Source organism: Dipodomys spectabilis, unplaced genomic scaffold (assembly GCF_019054845.1).
Source record: "Dipodomys spectabilis isolate Male_0828 unplaced genomic scaffold, ASM1905484v1 ptg000050l, whole genome shotgun sequence".
Lineage (NCBI taxonomy): Eukaryota > Metazoa > Chordata > Mammalia > Rodentia > Heteromyidae > Dipodomys > Dipodomys spectabilis.
The window spans coordinates 12,571,185-12,594,169 of record NW_024870727.1 but is presented as its reverse complement, the minus strand read 5'-3'; the positions used below and the strand labels follow the sequence as shown (position 1 = coordinate 12,594,169).

The 22,985-nt window shown below is 33.9% G+C and overlaps 1 protein-coding gene across 2 annotated transcripts in view; it reads right to left on the bottom strand.

Annotated features, from left to right (window-relative positions):
• Positions 1-22,985, bottom strand: part of Si (sucrase-isomaltase) — a 91,182-nt gene that overhangs the window by 11,525 nt on the left and 56,672 nt on the right. For both annotated transcript variants that reach the window (XM_042678869.1, XM_042678868.1), the window contains exons 32-42: positions 21,454-21,564; positions 19,713-19,775; positions 16,159-16,275; positions 13,641-13,728; positions 9,980-10,118; positions 7,658-7,791; positions 6,322-6,356; positions 6,111-6,227; positions 3,632-3,780; positions 1,054-1,138; positions 916-972 (exon numbers count right to left, since the gene is read on the bottom strand). In XM_042678869.1, the coding sequence (XP_042534803.1) occupies positions 916-972; positions 1,054-1,138; positions 3,632-3,780; positions 6,111-6,227; positions 6,322-6,356; positions 7,658-7,791; positions 9,980-10,118; positions 13,641-13,728; positions 16,159-16,275; positions 19,713-19,775; positions 21,454-21,564 (1,095 nt within the window). The remainder of the gene's footprint in view (positions 1-915; positions 973-1,053; positions 1,139-3,631; positions 3,781-6,110; positions 6,228-6,321; positions 6,357-7,657; positions 7,792-9,979; positions 10,119-13,640; positions 13,729-16,158; positions 16,276-19,712; positions 19,776-21,453; positions 21,565-22,985) is intronic.

Here is a 22,985-nt window from a genome sequence, read left to right as displayed (position 1 = left end):
CCGTTGCAACAATGAGAAGTATAAGTTGTCATGTCGAAATCGAACTTTACAACTTTGGTGGGGGGGGAGGGAGGATTGGGTGGGGGATGGGGGGAGGCTGGGAAGGGATGGGAAGGGGAAGCAAAGGAGGAGGCTACAATGCTCGGTAAGAAATGTACTCGTTATCTTGCCCATGTAATCGTAACCCCTCTGTACAGTATTTTCACAATAAAAAATAATTTTTTTAAAAAAAAGCAGCTACTGGTGGCTCAGATCAGTAATCTCAGCTATTCAGAAGGCTAGACCTCAGGATCACACTTGTAAGCTAGCCTGAATCATCAAATCTCAGACTCTTATCTACAATCAACAAACAAAACCCAGAAGTGGTAATGTGACTGAAGTGGTACAGCACTAGCCCCAGATACCAAAAGCCAAGTGAGAATCCAAGCCCCAGTAACAACATAAAAAGTAAAAATAAGAAGTAAAAATACAAATAAAGCCCAAACAGTTATTTGGGAATCCATGCTTTCAAAGGCTATCATTAGCTCCTGTTCAAATTCAGGTCCTCATAAAAGCTCTGAAAGTTTGTCAGGGTCTGTTTTGTAGAGGTCATAAGAAGGAATTCTGTGGGTTTTGTAAGGTCACCAAAGCAGTCACTGACTTTCCATGGACATTATACTTTGAAAGACTGCACTATTTTTAATGATCATTTTGCAAATGAAGAGCAATGACCTTTCTGAGTGTATTGCAAACTTTTCATCTTTACTTTTTAATGACAAATGAAGAAACTCTTCTCACTCACTTGGCATAATTCAACTGTAATTAGCAAGAAATGTTTTGCTGTTAAGTTTTTTTTAAGTGGAAAGGAAACAAACACATCATAGATGGCATCGATTTCTGTTTAGTGAATTCCCCAGAGCTGTGTTAACAACTTACAGTATGGTAGTCGAACCACCGAGCGTCAGGAACGTAGCCACGCACAGATGTCACAAACTAGGATTTAAAGATACAATGGTCAAAGCCATATAAACCCCAAAGTAGCATTTTATGAGGAAAACATGTGGTAGAACTTACAGGCTCTAGTACAGGCGTAACCATAAATGCTGGACCCCATAGAAACTGCTTGAAAATATCCCAGGTTGTCTTCTCTTGGAAGAACCTTGAAAAGTAATTACAAATAATTACTAAGCCAATAAATGTATCTGTCCCATATATCATAAATTTTAATTTGCAAATTCTGTGTTCATTTAAATCATACTCAAACCAAAACAACCTTGACACTTGAAACTGAACATGCGTCAATATGACATTCTAAAAAGAACACTGTGTCATTGCTGTTAAATAACAAAAAGCAGGTCAGGAGGATGGGTATAAGAACAACTGATCAAAAAATTTACTCTAGAAGAAGACTCAGGAATGCTAACTTTTTCTAGCATATTATTGAAATTCCTAGAAGTGTAATATACATTCTGCTATAGAATAATTGGGTATGTACAATAAAGATGTTTACTTGTTAAATTTAGAAAAAACACTGAAACCAGGAGTAGCAGCTTACACCTGTAAGACAAGCACTTGGGAGACTTAGACAAGACAATCATGAGTTTGATGTCAGCCTGGGATGGCCAGAAAGCATGCCTCAAAAGTTTGACAAGAAATGTATTTATTACCTTACTTACATAACTGTACCCCCTCTGTACATCACCTTGACAATCAAAGAATTCAAAAGAAGAAAATTTAAAAAAACTCAAAAACTAGACGGATGCTCATGGCTTACACTTGTAATCCTAGCTACTCAGGAAGCCGAGATCTATGGATTGGAGTTCAAAGCTAGCCTGGGCAAGGAAAGTCTGTGAGAGTTTCATCTCCAATTAACCACCAGAACACCATAAGTGGCACTGTGGCCTAAGTGATAGAGCACTAGCCTTGAGCTGAAGAGCTCAGGGACAGTGCCCAGGCTCCACCTCTGACAAAAAAACTCAAAAACAAAACAAAAAATAGGAAAAAAAGTTATCCTACTTAATATCTCAAAGCATTTTATAAGTCCTCATGGGAAATAAGAAAAGATAATAGAAGAATATGATCAGTGGGCTAGGGAGGTGGCTCAGTGGTAGAGCGCTTGCCTTGCATGCATGAGGCCCTGTGTTTGATTCCTCAGCACCACATAAGCAAAAAGAAAAAAGCCGGAAGTGGCATTGTGGCTCAAGTGGTAGAGTGCTAGCCTTGAACTGAAGAGCTGAGGGACACACCTAGGCCCAGAGTTCAGGCCCCACGACCAGACCCCAAAAAAAAAAAAAAAGAATATGATCAAAGTACATTAGTGTGTAGAAATCTCATTTTTTTTACAATAATATATACTAATTAAAGTTAGAAGACATTGTTTTATATGTTGTTAGATTGCTGAATTAGTTCAATGACCATCAAAATGAAAATCTATTATATAGTTTGAGAATAGTCTTTATTAAACAGACATGTTTGCTCTCTAATTAAAATGAAACTAAATTTTAATATGTTTATTCTTTGCCTTTTTCTTTAGTAACTGAGGCCAATGCTGATTAGATTGTTGGATTTACACATCCACATACTTCTCATGAGAGCAAATCCCATGCAGTCTCAATAGACCAAGAACCCATGGGCTTCTGGCTAAAGATAGGGTTCAGAGTTGATAATCCAATCATTCCAGGGAACTAATAGGGATCACTAAAAAGTGATGCATTTGTAAATGCCAGAGTAAGGAATGGATAGAATAGAATCTGAAATATGGAAAAGATTATGGCCAATAAATTAAAAAGGCAACTTGATAATATCTTGAGAAGAAAAACTAAAATAAAGAAAACTAAGTCTTTTGTGCAGTAATCAAAAAAGAAAAGAAACGCTCATCAGTATATTATTTCTGAAATCATTTTGTTAGTTGTGTAAATCTGTTGACATTTTTTAATGTTGTTTCATCCATAGTAAATTCTGAAAGTCCAGCTAATTTAACAATTCCAGCCACCTGTTGCATGAATAACTGGTAGATCTCGGCTGCCCTTGGTGTCATTGGATTGCATGTTTAGATTTTTGTAACATTTACAACAAGAATCAATATTTGTCTTAAAACTAGAATGCCAAAGTATTCTCAATAATGTATATGGACTAGCCTCTTTTACATATGGCCATATATCTATATGAGCGGTAAGAGGTAAATTCACCAAAAATCTCTATGAAGAATGACCAGACCAGACTAAGGTACACTATTGAAGATCTTTGTGAACAGGTGGAATAGGGGGAAGATTTTTTTTGCCACAAATCTATATTTGGCAGATTAAGTGAAATGCACTAAACTTCAATTAATTAAATAATGAGAAATAACAGAACTTTTCCCTATGAATTTTTGAAATGTTCTAATTATAGATATATATTACACATAAAGCATTTAGAACAGTGTCTGGCACACTGTAAGCACCTTAAAATTGGTTATTGCAGGTTCATAATAAATTATTGTTTCCTCAGCTAATGCATCATATTTGTGATTACTATATGTATTCATTTAAGTACTTTATTAACCCAAATGAATATTAAAATTCCAACAAAAGTCCTCCACTGTAAGAGTTATTTGAGCAAATTAAATGGAAATTATTTCTCTACAGGAGGAAGAAAGTGCCTTTTTACTTACTCATGCAAAAGAGGTCGGATAACAGTGCCACCCTTGGCATGAACTTCATGCATTTGTGTGTAGAAATAAGGCAATAAAGTGTATCTAATCTCCAGGACATTCTTTGACATTTCGGCAAAAGATGTATTCCAGGAAACAGGATCTTGTCTCTGAAACAAAACACAATTAAGTAGACATAAATTATTATCTCTGTTTAATACTTACATGGAAAACAAAATAAATTTTATGGATTCTCTGTCATGTTATCTGTACCTCTTCACAGGAACCATATGCTAGGATATTCCTACTTCATTTGATTTAAGAAAAAGATGTCAGTATTTTATTAGCCATGTTGACCCAAGGCTAAACCTACACAAGTAAAAGTTTCCCTTTTAATAAATGAGAACAAATACATAGTCAACAATGGTGTTACTCAATGGCAGAGCAAGTCATCTGGGATGGAATTAATATGATTGATAATGCTATGTCATAATGCTATACGGAAATAATGAAATACAGAAGTATCACACATTATACCTCTCATGAGATATGAATAGACTATAATATACTAAATAACTAACATCCAAAGGAAGATAGGGTGCAAGGTGAAGTTAAAGAATGTGTTCAAGACTCGTCTGCAATGCCTACTCCATGAATCAAGACTAAAACTGAGAATTCCAAAATCCTATACATTTATCATTGTCCCTGTGAGTAAAAATATAAGATAACGATAACTATTTTATTTTGATAGCAGAGATACAAGAGCTTTTCAGATTGATATTATATTTATGGAGTTGGTCACTTCCCTAGATTTGGGGAAGAGAAAGTTTGAATGTTGAATTAGTGATAATTCTAGTTTCCAAGGGCTAGGATCCCAATAGACTTGAAAGTAAAAGTCGACCTGGAACTATTAAAATGCATACAAAATACTATTGCTACTATTTGCAGAGTAGAGTAAAAAAGAAAAGATCATAGCTAAACAATGTATTCTTTTTGAGCAGAATACTAAGATTTTGAACTCAGAGCCTGGCTTTTGTGGCAAACAATTGTCTCTTTAAGCCACCTCTGTCAAAGCTTTGTAGTTTAGTTATGCTGTGGATAAGGTTTCATAATGTTTGCATTCTGTTCTTGACTGAAATACTACTATGAAATATGGAATTCCACAGGGAACACTACACTCAGCTGATTGAGATGGTTTCTTGCTTACTTTTGCATAGGTTGATCTTCAACAGAAAGCCTCCAAATTTTTCCATCTCAACTATCTGAAATTTCAGGCATAAGCTACCACCTTCAGTTTCCACCGTCCATTCTTAAATTTGAGTCCACGGATTCATGTTTACTTGAAGTGAAGTTTCTGTCCTGCAGTTTTGATTTATAAAAGCTCATTCTTTTTCTCCTATTCTATTTAGTCTGTCTTCAAAAACTCCAACCATTTTATGGACTTGCGAATGTTCCTTATACCTGAAATTCTCTTTTCCACATTGATATTGGCCCTTTTCACACACTCAAGTCTTATTCCAGTATCACTTTAGTCAAAATTCCACAGAACACCACAAAGGTCTACCATTTAAACACAGGTATTTACATCCAACATAAGAGAACTTTTCTCTCTCTCTCTCTCTTTTTTAAGTCTCTCTAGGACACAATGACTCATTGGGAATAGCCTGTAGATATTTGATGGTAGACTTTGAGTAAATATTATTTAATCAGTCCATGTCCTTGCTTTTATTAATCCATACCCTAGTCCCCAAATACTACAGCCTTCTGAATTGTATTATCGACAGCCAGGTTTCTTATTTAAACACCCCTATTTCATTTACTATGTATCTATTCTGACTTTCAAATGTGGGAACTATCCTGTCTTTCATCATTGAAAGCAGCTGCCTTCAAACCTATTATGATAAGAATTTTTCTTATTCCTGTTTTTTTCCTACTTCTTCACTGAAGTGATCAGCAAATATTGCACTGAGATAGTTATTTCTTCTAACTTGATAACCTTTCAAGCATTATAGTTGTGTCTCTCATATTCCTCAGTGTGTTACTAAGGGTCAGCCTCTGAAGCTACTTCTCATGAATCCCCTCCCTTATTTTCTTGATTATCAACTCCATATTTATAACATTTTCCTTTAAAGCCTATCTACCCCATCCTTACTACAAATGACTTTCTTTCCAATTATGTACTTGGAAGCAGGGTTACTTCTTGTTCTTTTTCAGTATGAAAGAAGTTCCAGAGGCACATTATTCTCTGGCTGCTACAAAATAAAATTGTACAGAACTATTATAGTAAAGTAGATTAACTAATCCTGCCATGTACCCTGAAATAGAATGAAGAAGTCTTTCGGTCAGAAAATTCTCCAGTGTTGTGACAAGAGGTATCCTTCATAGGTCTGAAGAGATTCAAAGCATTAACACGGAAGTCAGTCAGGAGGGATACAGTCTTCTGAAACATATCTATTTTTGGCTGGGAGAAAAGGCTGGAGGAATCACAAGGATGACTTACTCGGGTAAATGCGATGTTGTGATTCCGAGAGTAGGGATAGAAGGCCCCCAGCTGCGTCCAGCGAGCACAGAGGTGGTATTCGGAATTGTTAAAGAAACCACAGATGTCTGCTCCAGTCTGAAAGATAGTATTGTATTTAATTTATTTTGAATAATAGGTTTTTTAAAGTATATTTATTGCCAATGAAGACAAAATAAACAGACATACTTACATATGATATTCCAAAGAGACTAAACTCCATCATACCTAAACATTAGAAAGAATAACTTTAGGAAGCTAAATCTTTTACATTATAAAATTATTACTTCTTTTAATAAGCTTACTATCTTTTAATATCTACTCAGTTTCAGCGAAATTAGTTTGGATTATTCACATGTGCCTCTCCAACTTCTTATAAAATTCAAGCTTTTTTTTTTTTACTTTATAACATTAACAAAGATTATAAAACAAGTTATTTATAAAAGTAAGCTTTATTGACACTTGAAATAAGATATGTTCAATGCACAAATCTTTCTTAAATATATTATATAATAGAGAAGAAAACAGCTGTGGTTTTTCTGATTTTATTTGTGAAATTAATCAGTTTGTTTCTGCAGCTATGTCACTAAAGGTCTTGTCATTAAAATCTAATGAATTATCTCCATTAAATAAAATCTTGTAGGAATTTATCACTTCAATAAAACTATGGTATAGTTCTTTGTTAAAAGAATATGTCTGTACATTGTTTTCCTTGAAATGATCATCAGAAAATAATTTTACAACAAAATAGAAAACAGAAAAAAAATACTTTAAATAACATTATCTAATTTATCTATTTGTATCATTGTTAATATAAGTTTTTTTTAAAAATTTTATTAAGAAATGTTGTATTCCTTACCATTTTTCAATGACTTCTATTGCCTACAATCTACAGTTTTTTTCCCCATTTCTTATCTTAGCATTAGATTTTTTTCTCATTTCCTTCTCTGTTCAACTATGAAGCTGAGGCCAAAGGGAAAAGACTATATTTTCAATGTAAATCACTTGCATATCATTTATTCTTATTTACACGCAATATTCTTGATCCTACATTAAGGCTAATATCATTTCTTAGACAGACAGACAGACAGACAGACAGACAGACAGATAGATAGATAGATAGATTGATTGATTGATTGATTATAGGTACATTGTTCGGAATTGGCCACTTTAATACTTTAACTCTTTTCTTTAAAACCTTCTATTATCATCAAGTAATTGTACAGAGGTATTGCACTTCATCATATCAGTTTCTGTTTATCTTAATTCTACTCCTCCTCTGCCAATCCCATCCATTTCCTCTAATGCATTAGCTCCATTTAAAAATATATACATTGAATATTATGTTTGCACTTGACTGGTCTTCCTCATTGGAACTCGTTTATATCATTGTTGTATCACTGATATTTTAGTTGTTCTAAGTCAAACTACTACCAAAAGAATAATTCTGGTGATACAAGTGTTGTCTGAAATAGCACCAAGAGAAAATGTCACAGAACACTTATAAAACTTTGGAGATTGTCACATACCAATGATGGATTTGTCCAGATTTTCCCAGTTGGCATAGTTGTCTCCAAGCCAGTGACCCCCCCAGCGCCCGGCGGTGGGATATGTGGAGCGGGAGATGACAATTCCCCTTTTGCCTGTTGTCCTCTGCAGTGCACTAAGAGGCCAGGAAGTACTGTGAGCTCTTATTACACAAGGTGTGATCTTCATCTATTTCCACTAAGGACCACTTCATGGAGATGAAGCATGTGCATTTATATTGTCTCTTAGTCAAAAAAGTTTTCATAACTCAGTAATAGTCAGTTCAACTATTAAGAGTATTAACTGAGTATTTTAAAATGGTCATTCTACATAGATTATTTTTAATAAAATCTATCTACTGATGTTCCAGTTTTTTTAATTATAACTTATGAACATTTAACACTCATATCACAGAAAAGCCATTGTAAAATAATACTGTTCAGAAAAAAATCATACTAAAGTGCTCCTGTTTAGGAGGACAGACTAAAGGAAATAAGATATTAATGGATCTTAAAAATAAAACTAGAGACCTTATTATCTATACCAAGTCAGATACCATCAAGACAACAAATTAGGTCATAATTTTTTGTTTTTCTTAAGTCTCTGAGGTTGACTTTAATGACCTGTGCATTTTAAAACACAATCTAATGAAATAATGCAAACCTTTATATATTATCTCTTTCCCTATTCTTACCTTCTCCCACTCTCTCTATCTTTCTCTCTAACTTCTCTCTCATGTCCTGACTGTAGAATATTATAACATTATTAAATGGAAAAAAACTCAATACAATACAAAGTAGAAAAGTATTAGAATTATTTAAAACAATTTTATATGAATGCAAACTACAGAATATCTCTAGAGAGCATATCTCAAACTCAGATGCCTAATTAGTAAGATTTTGTTTATCAACAAGCATTATAACTAGTATGAAATAACTTTCTTGCTGCAACAAGAACAGCACTGTTTGAGGTAAGAGGTTTATGTATATGTAATAACTGTCTTGAGTCCTTGTAATTTTTAATGTCAAGTATTACCTCTGGTATTCCTTGTATCTCATAAGTTATAAACCTACCACAGTGCTCGGCATCTAAAAAGCAGCTCAAGAATTGTTTTTAATTAGCAAACAACTCAAACCAAATGACAGGAAGCTATGAATATATTAGATAGAAAAGATGATATACTAAACTATCCTTTGACAACTGAGACAAAATTGTATATATTCATTAACTTGAAACAGTTTGCCCACTCACCACTTACCACATTGTAATTTAATTTTTAATATTTTTTAGTTAAGTGATTTTAAGATTACATTCTAGAGTCACCATGTTGCTTGGCAGCCAAATTTTTCTAATGTGTTTATTTTTGATACTCAGAATTAGACATCAACTGCTTCGCTTGAGGAAGTTTTATTGTACAGTGTATTAAATTCTTGCTTGGCAGAGAGCAGTCTACATTCCATATTATTGGCATAGTGATGAGTTTGTTTTAAAAATCAAAATGATTAGGAAGAATATTAATGAGAAGTCTAGGCTCAGTTAGACATGCTGTCATTGCTAACAAATGATTTATAAGCAGTTTTATCCCAGGGCATATTCTTTGGTCAGTATCATCAAATTACATTATTTGCTTGTCACTGTGCATGAGCCCTTTTCTTGGTAAGCCATACAATAAAATGTTCTTGATGAGAATTTTAAAAAATAAAGCCAAAGGATACATACATACATACATACATACATGCATAGATACATAGGCACATAGGTATATAGATACCCACATATATGAGGGACCGAGAAAGAGAGAGAATACAAAGATGGATAGGTAGGTAGTCTATAACACAGAAGAAGGTACATATAAATTGGTTGACAGATACATGATTGATAGGTTGATAGGTAAATATAAATGGATGTAGATACTTGATTCATAGATGATGGGTGGACACAAAGATGTAGATAGGTGGGTTATTGATGACAGATAGATACATATATGTAAAATAGTGAATAAAAGATAGATATAAATAGATGTAGATGTGTGATTAATAGAAAATTGATGAACAGATAGGTATAGATAGGTAGATTATAGATGAAAGATGTGTATAGATGTAGATCAATAAGAGATAGACAGACAGACAGACAGATAGATAGATAGATAGATAGATAGATAGATAGATAGATTATCTTTGATTCCTACTAGGAGAAGAAGTCAATTTCAGAAGACCATTAGGAGAGAAAGAGCTATGAGAGAAGGCCAATGGATTCTCACGATAGATAATATAAAGTTAAGTCCAAACGGTCTAAAGATCATTCAAGTGTGGTCTGTGGCTTACTCATAAGTAGGTTTCATCTGGGACCATCCATAGAGGTTGTGCACGTCATAATGCAGCACTGAAGACCCATCGCTGAGAATCTGCTCTGTCTCCATGCACATGGTTCGGAAGTGCAATCCTTCATATCTCTTTGTAAGTGCTGAAGGAAATCAGGGACAACATTAAAGTAGTATAACTATCACTGAAAGGATGCTGTACCTCTTACCTATATATTATTGTTTTGTTTTTTTTTTCATTTAATTTGAGGGAATAAGAATTGCATCTATTTGTACAGTGTGGTGTTTTGATTCATCGGTGTATTGTGGAAGAGTTATTCCAAAGTTATTAGCATATCCAGCACAAGAAATTTGTAATATCTCTTGTATACAATAAGAATAGTATTTACAGTAAGAATCCACTATTTTAAATGCTTTGACATATCTATTATTAATTTTTTCATAATAATTTTATTAAATTATCTTAAGTGAATATGAAGTCATAGATTATTCATGTTCACAATATCACTGAATGAATACCAGAACATTTTCAAGGATATCAAATTATATCCTTGTACACAATGATATATTGTTTTAGCCAGAAATTATCAGTGTTTAAAATATTGCATTAGCTTTTAATCATTTCTATATGCTTTCTAAGTTTTATATTTATAATTATACACAGTCTCTAATTATAACTCAATTACATGAATTTTAATAAACATCTAAGAAACCCTTAACATACTATTTTACGTACTTGGAAAGTGCTAAGTCAACTTTTATTTTTTTAATCTATTTAGTAGCACTAAGCTCTCACCTTGTGTTTTTATCCTTTTATTTTTTAATTTATTTTTTAATTTTTTGGTCGGTCATGGGGCTTGAACTCTGGGCCTGGGTCTCTCAGCTCTTCAGCTCAAGGTGAGTGCTTTACCACTTGAGCCACAGGAGGACGCAACAATGCTTGATAAGAAATGTACTTATGAACCAATGAGTGGTTCATTGGAGCTAAGAGTCTCATAGACTTTCCTGGCCTGGCTGGTTTGAACCGCTATCCTTAAATCCCAGCCTCCTGAGGAGCTAGGATTACAGGTATGAGCTACTGGTGCCCGGCAAGTATTTTTAAAGATTGTTTTGTCCTTTTATACGTTAGTAGATTATCTCGGCATTTAGCAGAAAAAATAGTATCTAGCTTCCATTTATCCTCACTTTAAAAAACAAATAAGTATTTTTTAAATGCTTAGCAAAAATTGTTTACAAAAATCTGGGAAAGTGCAGGCAGAAAAGTCCCTGTGAGACTCTGATCTCCAGTTAATCCCTTAAAAACCCAGCAATCCCACTTTTGGGCATTTACCCAAACGTTCACAAACAAGACCACACTAAAGCTACCAGCACAACTATGTTTATTGCAGCATTATTTACCATAGCTAAGATATGGAACCAACCCAGATGCCCCTCAGTAGATGAATGGATCAAAAAAATGTGGTATATATATACACAATGGAATTCTATGCCTCCATCAGAAAGAATGACATTGCCCCATTTGTTAGGAAATGGAAAGACTTGGAAAAAATTATATTAAGTGAAGTAAGCCAGGCCCAAAGAAACATGGGTCCCATGGTTTCCCTTATTTGCAATATCTAGTATATGTCTGAGTCAAGCAGAAAAGGTCAGATAAGTTAATGTTAGGGAAATGAACCCTAAGATATGTATTCAAATGTTTTTTGTTTCTTTCATGCGATTGTTTCTAACACATTTATAAGATGATTTCTTTGTTGCTTTGTATGTCCCTCTCCCACCGTATAACCCCTGCTTTCACTATATTTGATGTCGGTATAATTTGTGGAGGGGAAGGGGAAAAACCAATCGTTTAAATAAGGATACAGGTGGACCCATTGCAACAATGAGACGTACAAGTCGTTATGTCGAAAACGAACTTTACAACTTTGGGGCGGGGGGAGGCGGATTGGGTGGGGGAGTGACAGGAGCATGGGAAGGGATGGGAGGGAGAAACAAAGGAGGAGGCTACAATGCTTGATAAGAAATGTACTCATTGTCTTGCCCATGTAATTGTAACCCTTCTGTACAGTATTTTCACAATAAAAAAAATTGATGTGGAGCTGTGGCTCAAAGGGATAGAATGCTAATCTTGCGTAAAAGGGCTCAGGCTTGAGTTCAAGCCCCATGACCAAATAATAGCAACAACAACTCTAGCTATTGCACACTTATAATCAGGAGGATTGCAAGACACGACAAGGTCAGGATAGTGAGATCCTTGGTGCTAGTGAGCCAGGTACTTTTCGCTTTTTTTAAATACAAGTTTCGTTTTAATCCAAAGGCATATGTAAAAATTTAAGTCTATGGAGAATCATAAAATAAAAATTCAGCATAAAAAATCCAAAGAAAGCTGGGCACCCGTGGCTCAGGCTGTCATCCTAGCTACTCAGAAGGCTGAGATCTGAGGATCGCGGCTCAAAGCCAGCCCGGGCAGGAAAGTCCGTGAGACTCCTATCTCCAATAAACCACTAGAAAATCGGAAGTGGCGCTATGGCTCAAGCAGTAGAGTGTTCGCTTGAGCTGAAGAGCTGAGGGACAACGCCCAGGCCCAGAGTTTAAGCCCCACGACCAACCAAAGAAAAACAAAAAATTCCAAAGAAGAGATGTGGGACACAGGGTGAACAAATCCAGCAGTGGTACTCACTAGAAACCATGTTGAAAATGAACTATACAATTTGTGGGTGGGGATGGGTGGGAAAAACTGAAAGAGAGCAAGAGAAGAGGGGTCAGGTTTCAACTTTGTGTCCCTCCCCCACGGTATAACCCCTGCTCTCACTGTATTTGATGTTGGTATAATTTGTGGAGGGGAAGGGAAAAAACAGGTGGACCCATTGCACCAATGAGATGTACAAGACGTTATGTCGAAAAAACGAACTTTACAACTTTGGTGCGGGGAGGGAGGTAGGGAGTGGAAATGGGAAGGGATGAGAAGGGATGGGAAGGGGAAACAAAGGAAGAGGCAACAATGCTTGATAAGAAATGTACTCATTACCTTGCTCATGTTAATTGTAACCCCTCTGTACGGTATTTTCACAATAAAAAATTAATATAAAAAATCTTCTAAAATCTTGAAGAGAAAAAATAAATGTACTCATTACCTGACTTATGTAACTGGAGCACTTCTGTATAACTCCTTTATAATAACAATTTTAAAAATATTTTCAAACCAATTTAGACGTTGTGGTTCAAATTAAAATTTCTTGATTTTTTTTCTGTTAAAATAGTGTTAAGTAACGTTGATAATAGGTGAAGATGTAGTTCAATGTGTGAAGTATAATATGAACCTTTTGACCTAGTGTTGGTAGCTTTGATATGTAATCCTAGCTACTCAGAAGACTAAGATATGAGAATGATGGTTTGAAGCCAGCTCAAGCAGGAACGTCCAAAAGACTCTTATCTCCAATTAACAACCAAAAAGCCAGAAATGGTGCTGTGCCTCAAGTGGTAGAGAGCTAACCTTGAGCTTAGGGTCAACATCCAGGTTGTAAGTTTAAGCCCAAGGATGGGCAAAAAAGAAAAGAAAAGGATATAAATGTTTTGCCCTGAATCCTTAGGTAAGCACACACTTTATCCATAATAAGCACACATTATCCATAATAGGATCATATCAGACTATATCCATAAAATAGTACCTGGAAAATAAGGTGGATAATTTAACCGATCATTTCTGCACCGATTAGTAGTTGTTCCATTTACAAAACTTGACGGCTCATTCATGTCCTTAAAAAGAGAGACAACAACCATTTGTTGAGGAATTTAGAATGCAGATTCTGAAAACAATTCCTTGGGATTGCAAGAGGATTAAAACAGCTTTTTTTTTTTTTTGTCATTTATGGGGCTTGAACTCTAGGCCTGGGCGCTGTCCCTCAGCTCTTCAATTCAAGGCTAGCGCCACTTATGATTTTCTGGTGGTTTACTGGAGATAAGTGTCTCATGGACTTTCCTGTCTGGGAAGACTTTGAACAGTGATCCTCAGATCTCAGCCTCCTAAGTAGCTAGGATGACAGGTGATTCTCCAGCACCTGACTTAAACAGCTTTGAACAACCTTATTTATACTCATATTTCAAAAATCATACATAAACCCTTTCAGTTCCACTGAGGAGTTCAGTTCAGTGTTCTTTAACACATTTATTATCTATGCCTTCTTTTGAGAAAAGAAAAAGATACTATGTTCTCCTGTAGTGTGAATTCTAAATAAAGAAGTGAAATTAATTATGTTCCCAAGGCATAAATTATAATACTAGTGTATCACTTAGCAGCTCCGTCCTTCTCACAGTTGCCTGGTTAACAAGTCATTTTTTTCCTTTAAAAACCCAGATAGTTTAATGAGTAGAATAGCTCAATAGCTATGGACATATGACCATATAGGATGATGCTAAGTGAAATGAACTCCAAGACATGGACACAAGAAGTTTTTCTTTGTTATTGTTGTTTTTAATGTACTACATGATTTCATTTTTTCTTTTGTGTCTTTTCTCCTCTATGGCTTATCCCCTGTTGTCACTGTATTTGATTTTGGTCCACTGGATATTATATATACATTGATCTGAATTAGGGAAGGGAAAGGGAACAAAAAATTGGTGAGACAAAGGACAAAAGGCTGCAATAGTGATACTCACAATACAATATGTTAGAAATGATCTTTCCACTTTGGGGGAGATTTGGGAAGAGAGAAAGTGGAAGAAAAATGAGGGAGGGGCTAAAAAAGTCAACAAGAAATGTATTTACTACCTTACTTATGTAACTATAACCCCTCTGCACATCACCTTGACAAGAAAATTAAAATAAAAAAATAAAATTTAAAAATATGGGATATTTTATTGTCTCAAATGAGAACTTCTTAGTCTCCAGAGACATATTAAACTAGACTGAGGCCTAAATATGTAAATATATAAAAATATGTAAACACTTCTCTAGATCATAGTGCCAATTTAACACAGTTACAGTAAGAACCTCTCATAATAGTTTATAAAATTTTCTATCAAATATTTGTCTTGCCATTATCTTGAGAGCTACATTTTAAAAATTTCATGTCTTTAAAACTTGTTCATAACAGTATACTTATAAATTTTTCTTCAGGTGAACCCCAAGATGAGGGCACAAATGTTTTTTTCTTTCTTCTTTTTTTTTCTTTCTTGTTTTTTTAAACATATTTATAATATACTATGCATTTTTGGGGGGTGGGTTCTTTGGTAGTTCTTCCCCCACAGTATAACCCTTGTTTTCACTGTATTTGATTCTGAAGTCCTGCATCCTGTATATACACTTTTCTAATTTGGGGAGGGAAGGAAAAAACAAAATGCTTAAATAAGGATACAGATTGACCCACTGTAACAATGAAATGTACAAGACACTATGTTGAAAATGAACTTTACAACTTTGGCAAGGTGTCGGGGGGGGGGGGGTGGTAGTTGGGGAGTGGAGTTAGGAATGGTAGGGGAAAAACAAAGGAGGAGGCAACAATGCTCAATAAAAAAAATTCACTCATTACCTTACTCATGTAACTGTAACTCCTCTATACAGTATTTTTACAATAAAAACCTATAATTTTTTCTTCAACTAAAAATCTATGTTTTCTTGTGCAAGGAGAAATGAATGCCACATATAAAATCTTTACAAGCTTAGATTTAATCTCCTGTATTAAATATTTACTTATGATAAAGAGAACTCTTTCTATACTACTTCTATATATACAAATTGTTGTGTAAAAATAAAAACCTCCCATCAACATTGTAAGCCTTCATTTAAAAATCAGGAAATTATTTGAAATACAACATCTTGATGTTCAAAACAGATTATTTCTTACACAAAAGCTGAAAGTGAAGAGAGTATTATTGACTGAACATAAACAAAACAAAAATTTGATATATTTATTAACAAGTTGAAAAGCTGAATGGTTTAGATTCAAGTTGATAATTTCCAGTAAAAAGCTCCATACACCCATGGAATTGCTCAAACTGTATTACCTTCAGTCATTTGCATGAGAAAGTTCTATGGAAAAACGTTCTACCTTTTACAACGAAGGTTTTATTGATGTGATTAGAGTCAATTAAAAATGTTCCATAACTATTACCTCCCATAGAACATACAATACATTGCATAAAATACGTTGATTATAGCTTACTGCATAAAATACAAAGCTCACTTACAATCCACAAGCCATCAAACTTCATTTGGTCATTGTAGAAATCCATGATTTCCCTGGTCCACCACTCTGCAGTGGAATTCCTGAAGAAATCTGGGAACGCTACATGAGCTCTGGAGGCCTGCCAAAATTAGAATTCAGACTCACATGTAGAAAAGCAGCACCGAGAACCTATGTGTCCAGTTCAGACTTTATGTGACTCACAAGTCATGTGCAATTGACCAGGGTGGTGAGCAGATAACAATTTAGTTATATAAGTGTTTATGAATTTCCTCCAACCTTCCCAGTGGTGCTGGGAGGAGGGGAACTGCTGCAAGCAATCATTATGGAGCAAAATAAAATAGAATGAAGCAATTCAAATTTAACTCTAAGTAAAAAATAAGAAAACATTGCATTTACCTGACTTTGTGAACTCTCACAGCCAACAGGGTCTCCCACCATCCACAATTAACTTCTTTATTAGCATAATTATTATTTTGTGAGTTGGCAATCATTTGTGATACTTGAGGGTTCTATAGTTACACTTGTACACACACACACACATACACACACACACATGAACTTTGAACCAATTCATGTCCTCTACTATCATTATCTTTTTCTCTTTCTCACATAAAACTCTCCACCAACTATCAGGAAAGAGAGATCTGATTCCATTTCCTACCAAACGAAATGCCTACTTGCCAATCTTCACATAAAAGTGCCAAGTTCTATGTCATGGTGTTAACAAGATTGTCCTGAAGTTGTCAATTAAAACTAAAGAGAAGTTATGAAATTAAAAAAAAAAACTAGCTACATATCGAATGTTTTCTTGGAACACTTTGAATGCACTTCCTGCCTGTGAAACTTGCAGAAAAGGATATGAAAGGAAAATATGAATAGAGAAAATGCAACCCATAGGTGATGAAGATGGTATGAATAGGCTGCAATTTATCATGCCTCTCCATGGTTGTTTTCTCCACAGGATAAAAGTTTACTGGAATTATAGTCAGTGAATATTTTCTAAGTTAAGATCTCCTGAGGATCATTATGATAAATCACAAGAAACACACCACCAGATCTTATTTCTTAAATTTAATTTTTTTCTGATAAGAGATCAGAGTCTCACAAGAACTTTTCTGGTAAGACTGGCTTTGAGCCATGATCTCAGCCTCCTGAGTAGCTAGGATTACAGGTGTAAGCCATGAGTGCCCAGCTATTTATTGTATTTCTTTAAATGAATGTTCTTATCCTTTAATTGTAAATGATTGATTACCCAAGAAAAAAAATCCAAGTACATATAATCCAATATTCTTTACCTGTTGTGGAACAGAAACCTAAGGGATGTTTTTAAACTAATTTACTTTATTGTTATTAGAGAGGTGATGAACAGAGAGATTTATAATTATAAATCAGGTAATGAGTATATTTCCTTTCTCCTACAATAAGAAATCATGTCTTCTACATTGTTACCACTGCCATCCAAGAATAAACACTCAAGAAGATATAAAATAGATTGTTTTCCCTCAACTTGATACTTCAATATGTTTTGTCTTTTGACTCTGCATTAGAAATACTTTAGGAAAATTTAAGCTCCCTTGTTTTTTTTACAATAAACGTCAACCTCAATGATTTAATGTTTATAATCATTCAAATTAAATACTTTCAAAGGCTGTTTCTTAAAAAAATTAATTATGTATTTCTTTATTCTGATCTCATATTCCTTTTCTCCCTTATGGTAACTCTGGGTTTCATTTAAACTGTTCTCTTGTTTCTTGTGTAATTTACTCCCTTTGTTATTATAGACTCAATTTACATGGCTTTTGTCATATCCCATATTTTTAATATCTTGCTTCTAATTATTACTTATTACAAGATACTTTGCAATTCATTTTGAACTAGTCTTTTATCCATTAATTATTCAAAAGTTTGTTTCTTCATGTTCATTATGCTTTTTATCCTTAGATTATTTTGCTAAGAAAAAAATTGATAACAAAGTACCTGACATAAGATCAATATTCTCAACATATAATATCAGTATTCACTAACATACAATCTAAGCTGGAGAATGATGAGTTTTTAATGAAAAAATTGTATCTTGCTGTTAGATGGAATTTACAACAAATTTAGGCTATTTAATTGATGTGTTGCTCAAATCTGCACCTTATTAAATTGTCTCTAGTTTTTCTAACCTTTACTGAAAATAAAGAATAGAATATTTTAAATATTCAGGGATGGCGATCTATTTCTAACTTCAGTACTGTAGGCAGATGCTTTATGTTCTTTAAAGTAAAAATTTATATTGATAATATTATCAATTATAATAAACATACTATTATCAATAATGTAACTATATTATGAAAATAATATTATTGATATGATTAATTCTGCATATGTTTATAATTGCCCTAGCTCTCTAGTAAGTAAATCTATTATTATTATACAGTTAACATTTCTACAGGGATGACAGTTTAAAAATCTATTTTCTCTGGTTTGTCATCCTTGTTTTCTGTTATTATTAATATATGAAATAAGTTTTCCATTTGTTTCAATTTTAGGAAGGAATCTTGTAGATATTATATTGTGTCAAATAAGCCAGTCAGAGAAGGATATTTGTTGTATGATTCTTCTTAGATAAAATAAGTGCCAATTTCAAAAAAGCAGAGAATACAATTCTATTTGGCCAAAGATAGCAATTGGTTTGCTTTTTGTTGTTGATTTTGGTCAGTCGTGGGGCTCGAAATCTGGACCTGGACACTGTCCCTCAGCTCTTCAGCTCAAGGCTAGCACTTTACCACTTAAGCCACAGTGCCATTTCAGGTTTTCTGGTGGTTAATTGGAGATAAAAGTCACTCGGACTTTCCTGCCTGGGCTGGCTTTGAACTGTGATCCTCAGATCTCAGCCTCCTGAGTAGCTAGGATTAGTGAGCCACTGGCACCCAGCAATGAAGCAATTGACAAAAGTAGGAAACTGGTATAGAACAGGCATAAAATCTCAATTATATAAGAGAAATAATTTCTGGAAATTGGCAATATAACATTGTCCTTACAATATATGCACTTATTATGTAAACTAAATTTAACTGCTAGTCTCAAATTAATTGTCCTAACCACAGATAATAGTTGTTTTTTTTTTCAAAAAAGTGATGGCTGTTTGAATGAAGTAAAATATAACAGTTAAATCAAATGACTGATACACTTTTGTTTTTAGTGAAAGTTAAATGTGTACTAAACATGATTTAATATAGAAGCCACTTCTTGTTTAGAAAAGAGCATTCAAATTGAACTGTTGCTCAAAAATTATTATTAAATCCAAATCTGGAATGTTTTTAGTTATAGAATTAATCAGAAAAAACTGGGGCTGGGATTGTGGCTTAGTGGTAGAGTGCTTGCCTAGCATGCATGAAGCCCTGGGTTCGATTCCTCAGTAACACATAAACAGAAAAAGTTGGAAGTGGTGCTGTGGCTCAAGTGGTAGAACATTAGCCTATCATAGACAGGCTCAAGGACAGTTCCCAGGCCCTGAGTTCAAGTTCCAGGACTGGCCCAAAAAAGAAAAAGGAAAAAGAAAAAACTTACATTAACGGCTTCATCCTCAGTTAAAGTCTCATCTATTGTTATATTCGGTAAATCTGGCCAAACCTATAACCAAAGAAAGGATAAAATCAATATGAACTGGTTGAATTCCACTGAAGAGTAATATATTACCAAAGCATATTCTATTCTTATCTCAAGACCCTTGGACCAGCAATCCTTCAATTATTGTTTAGTATTTTCTGTATGGGCACCCCTGCAGAATACTTGTGTTTGCTATATCTGTCTAATTTTTACCAAGGTAAATATTAAAAAATGACAATTTTTGTGATACTTTATATATACACATATAATATATATGATATATAATTGTATCATCTATTGTATTATTTATATTATACATATATTATACTACAGATACATTATATAATATATTATCTATTATATTGTATATATTAATATTATAAATATAATTTTTTTAGTTGAAAAGACAGAAGATTTTATTTGGGAATGGTTTGCTGAGACAAAACATCCATTAATTTGCACAGTTAGTGTTAAATCTTTGCTCCAACTACTCCAACTCATTGTCTAAGTGGTCTTCCTATACTCTATACAGGAGAAATACACAAAACAGACACCAATTTCAGTCATGCTGCCAGCTCCAAGAATTAGAATCTAAATTGAAGGAGCTGGAGGCACCATTTGAAAATGTAAATTGTCCCCTAGAGTAAGCTTAATCCTTTGAGAGGGATTAAAGACTGATGGGCAATAGTGCTCTCAAGTAAGGAAGGGAGGGTGGAAATTGGAGAAAATCTGTAGAAATATGGAATGAGCAGAAATAAGCATGGAAAATATCTTCCTTTTAGACAATATGGCATACCTTGTTATTGCATGATTTTAAATATTATCATTTTCTAACTTTTCATAAGATTTTATTTTATGATTTATTTTGTAAAGTCATGTAAAAGCTGCTACAAAAGTAGTATCTAAAGGTTTTTAGCTTTTTTCACTCATCTACTCCTAATGCTAGAGTATTCTGTTATCATAGTCTAATGATCAAATCAAGCAATGTAACTAACTAATGTATGGGGTACGTTTAAATTTCACCAATTATACCATTATTGTCTTAATTTAGATAGAAGATATGGAAACTACCACCATATTTAATTTTGCCCCTCATCATGGAGTTTTGTGAATTTTAGTATTTCATTGTTTTTACTGCATACTGTGACTATGAGATGTAACAATACATATTGAATATGAACTTTACAATTTACTGGGGGGAGGGAAGAGCTGGGGAGGTGGGGCAGAAAGGGATGGTAGGGGAAAAACAAAGGAGGGGTAAAAATGCTTGATAGGACATGTACTCATTACCCTATTCATCTAACTGTAATCTCTCTATATGATATCATTACAATAATATATATATGCTTATTTAATAAAAAATAAAGTTAATAAAATTCCATCAGTTGTACTCCTTAGAAGTTAGTAATATAATTATAGCGCTTAACAACTATTGCTGTTTTCAATTACTGAAATGTTTTGTAGAGGATTAAAAATACTTAAATGACCTGAAGCAAAGACTCCTGAGTTGCTAACACAGTTAATGTCAGGATTTGGATTAATCACTTGACTTAAACTCAAAGAGTATATATTGCCTTTGTAGTCATAAAATATTATCATTTTGTTTTTTTCTCCAAATAAACTTTTAATATTTTAGTTAAATCCAAATGTGATGTGAAGTAACCATTTTAACATTACTCTCTTTAAAACATGGATTTTGTACCTTTGCCCAACAAATCTCACTGGTGTCTGGCCATTTGACGAAGACATCTTTTGTGATTCCTCTTGAAAATGCAGGATAAGGCTTTGTTTCATTTCCTGAAATTGCTGGATCCTAAAATTAAAATAAAACATAAGCAAGATGTATGGGGAATAAAAATGTAGCCACATGGACAGCTATGATGAAATATTTGAGTTTTCCATTACCCTAAGGTATGGCTCTTATATGAACATTATTCGTATATCAAAATTATGCTCTAATTTCCTTAGATGGTTATTCTAGCAGCTTTTAAAAATGCATTAGTTACTATGTTCAGCAAGTTCCTCCATGCTTTCTTGTCTTAATTTCATTTCTCTGGTGATATTTTTTTTGCTTAATTTGTTCACCATATGAAAGTGAATATTAACCTAAAGGCAAACTATAAATGTGAAAACATAAAAATCAGTCCTAGTGAATTATTTCAGAATTATATAGAAACAAAAAACCTACCATCTCTGTTGAAACTTCTATAAGTTTATGTCAATTTATAGCTTGGATGGTAACCAGAAACTATCTGTCTTTAATTTCCAACTTATGGTTTACCAACATAAGGATATAACTAAGTAAAAGGCGTACAGTGGAAGGATTGTTAAATAAAAGGTAATGTTAATGAAGGAAATTTTTAGAACTGAGAGTAGAGTTCAAAGTTTTATAGTTCCTATCTGAAATATCTTTATGTGCCATCATCATTTACAGACAATTAGGAGAACAAACCATTATAAGATATGAAAACAACCCAGATGCCCCTCAGTAGATGAATGGATCAAGAAAATGTGGTATATATACACAATGGAGTTCTAGGCTTCCATCAGAAAGAATGGCATTGCCCTGTTCGTAAGGAAATGGAAAGACCTGGAAAAATTATATTAAGCCAAGCAAGCCAAAGAAAGGTAGGTTACATGGCCCTCATTTGTAATAACTAGAATATATATATATATGATATTCTTAACAGGGGCACAATAGTCCAATAGCTAGGTGCATAAGACCATATATAACGAAGCAAATCAAAAGGAACTCCAAGAATTGGAAACAAGTGTTTCTTAGTATGTCCTGTATGCAGTGATTTCTACTTTTTTTCTGTTTTAATTTTCTGTAACCTTTGTCATGTATACAAGATTATTTGCTCCATAGAAGGGAGTGGGAATCACAGAAAGATCAGGACAAAGGATGAACTAATGCAACAATGGCACTCACTTGACCCTATGTTGGAAATGAACTATACAACTTGAAGGTGGGGGAGAAGAAAGTAGGGAGGGATACGTGGGAGAAAGTGAGGGGTGGGTAACACTTTAGGCAACAACTGTCTATAGGAAATGTACTCACTATCTTGCTCATGTAACTGTAACCACTCTGTACAGCATTTTTACAATAAAAAAACGTACAAAAATAAAATAAAATAAAATGTACTCATTACATTACTTGTGGAAATGTAACCCCCATTCATTACCTTTACAATAATGACATTAGAAAAAAACATTGTAAGAGAAAAAAATAAA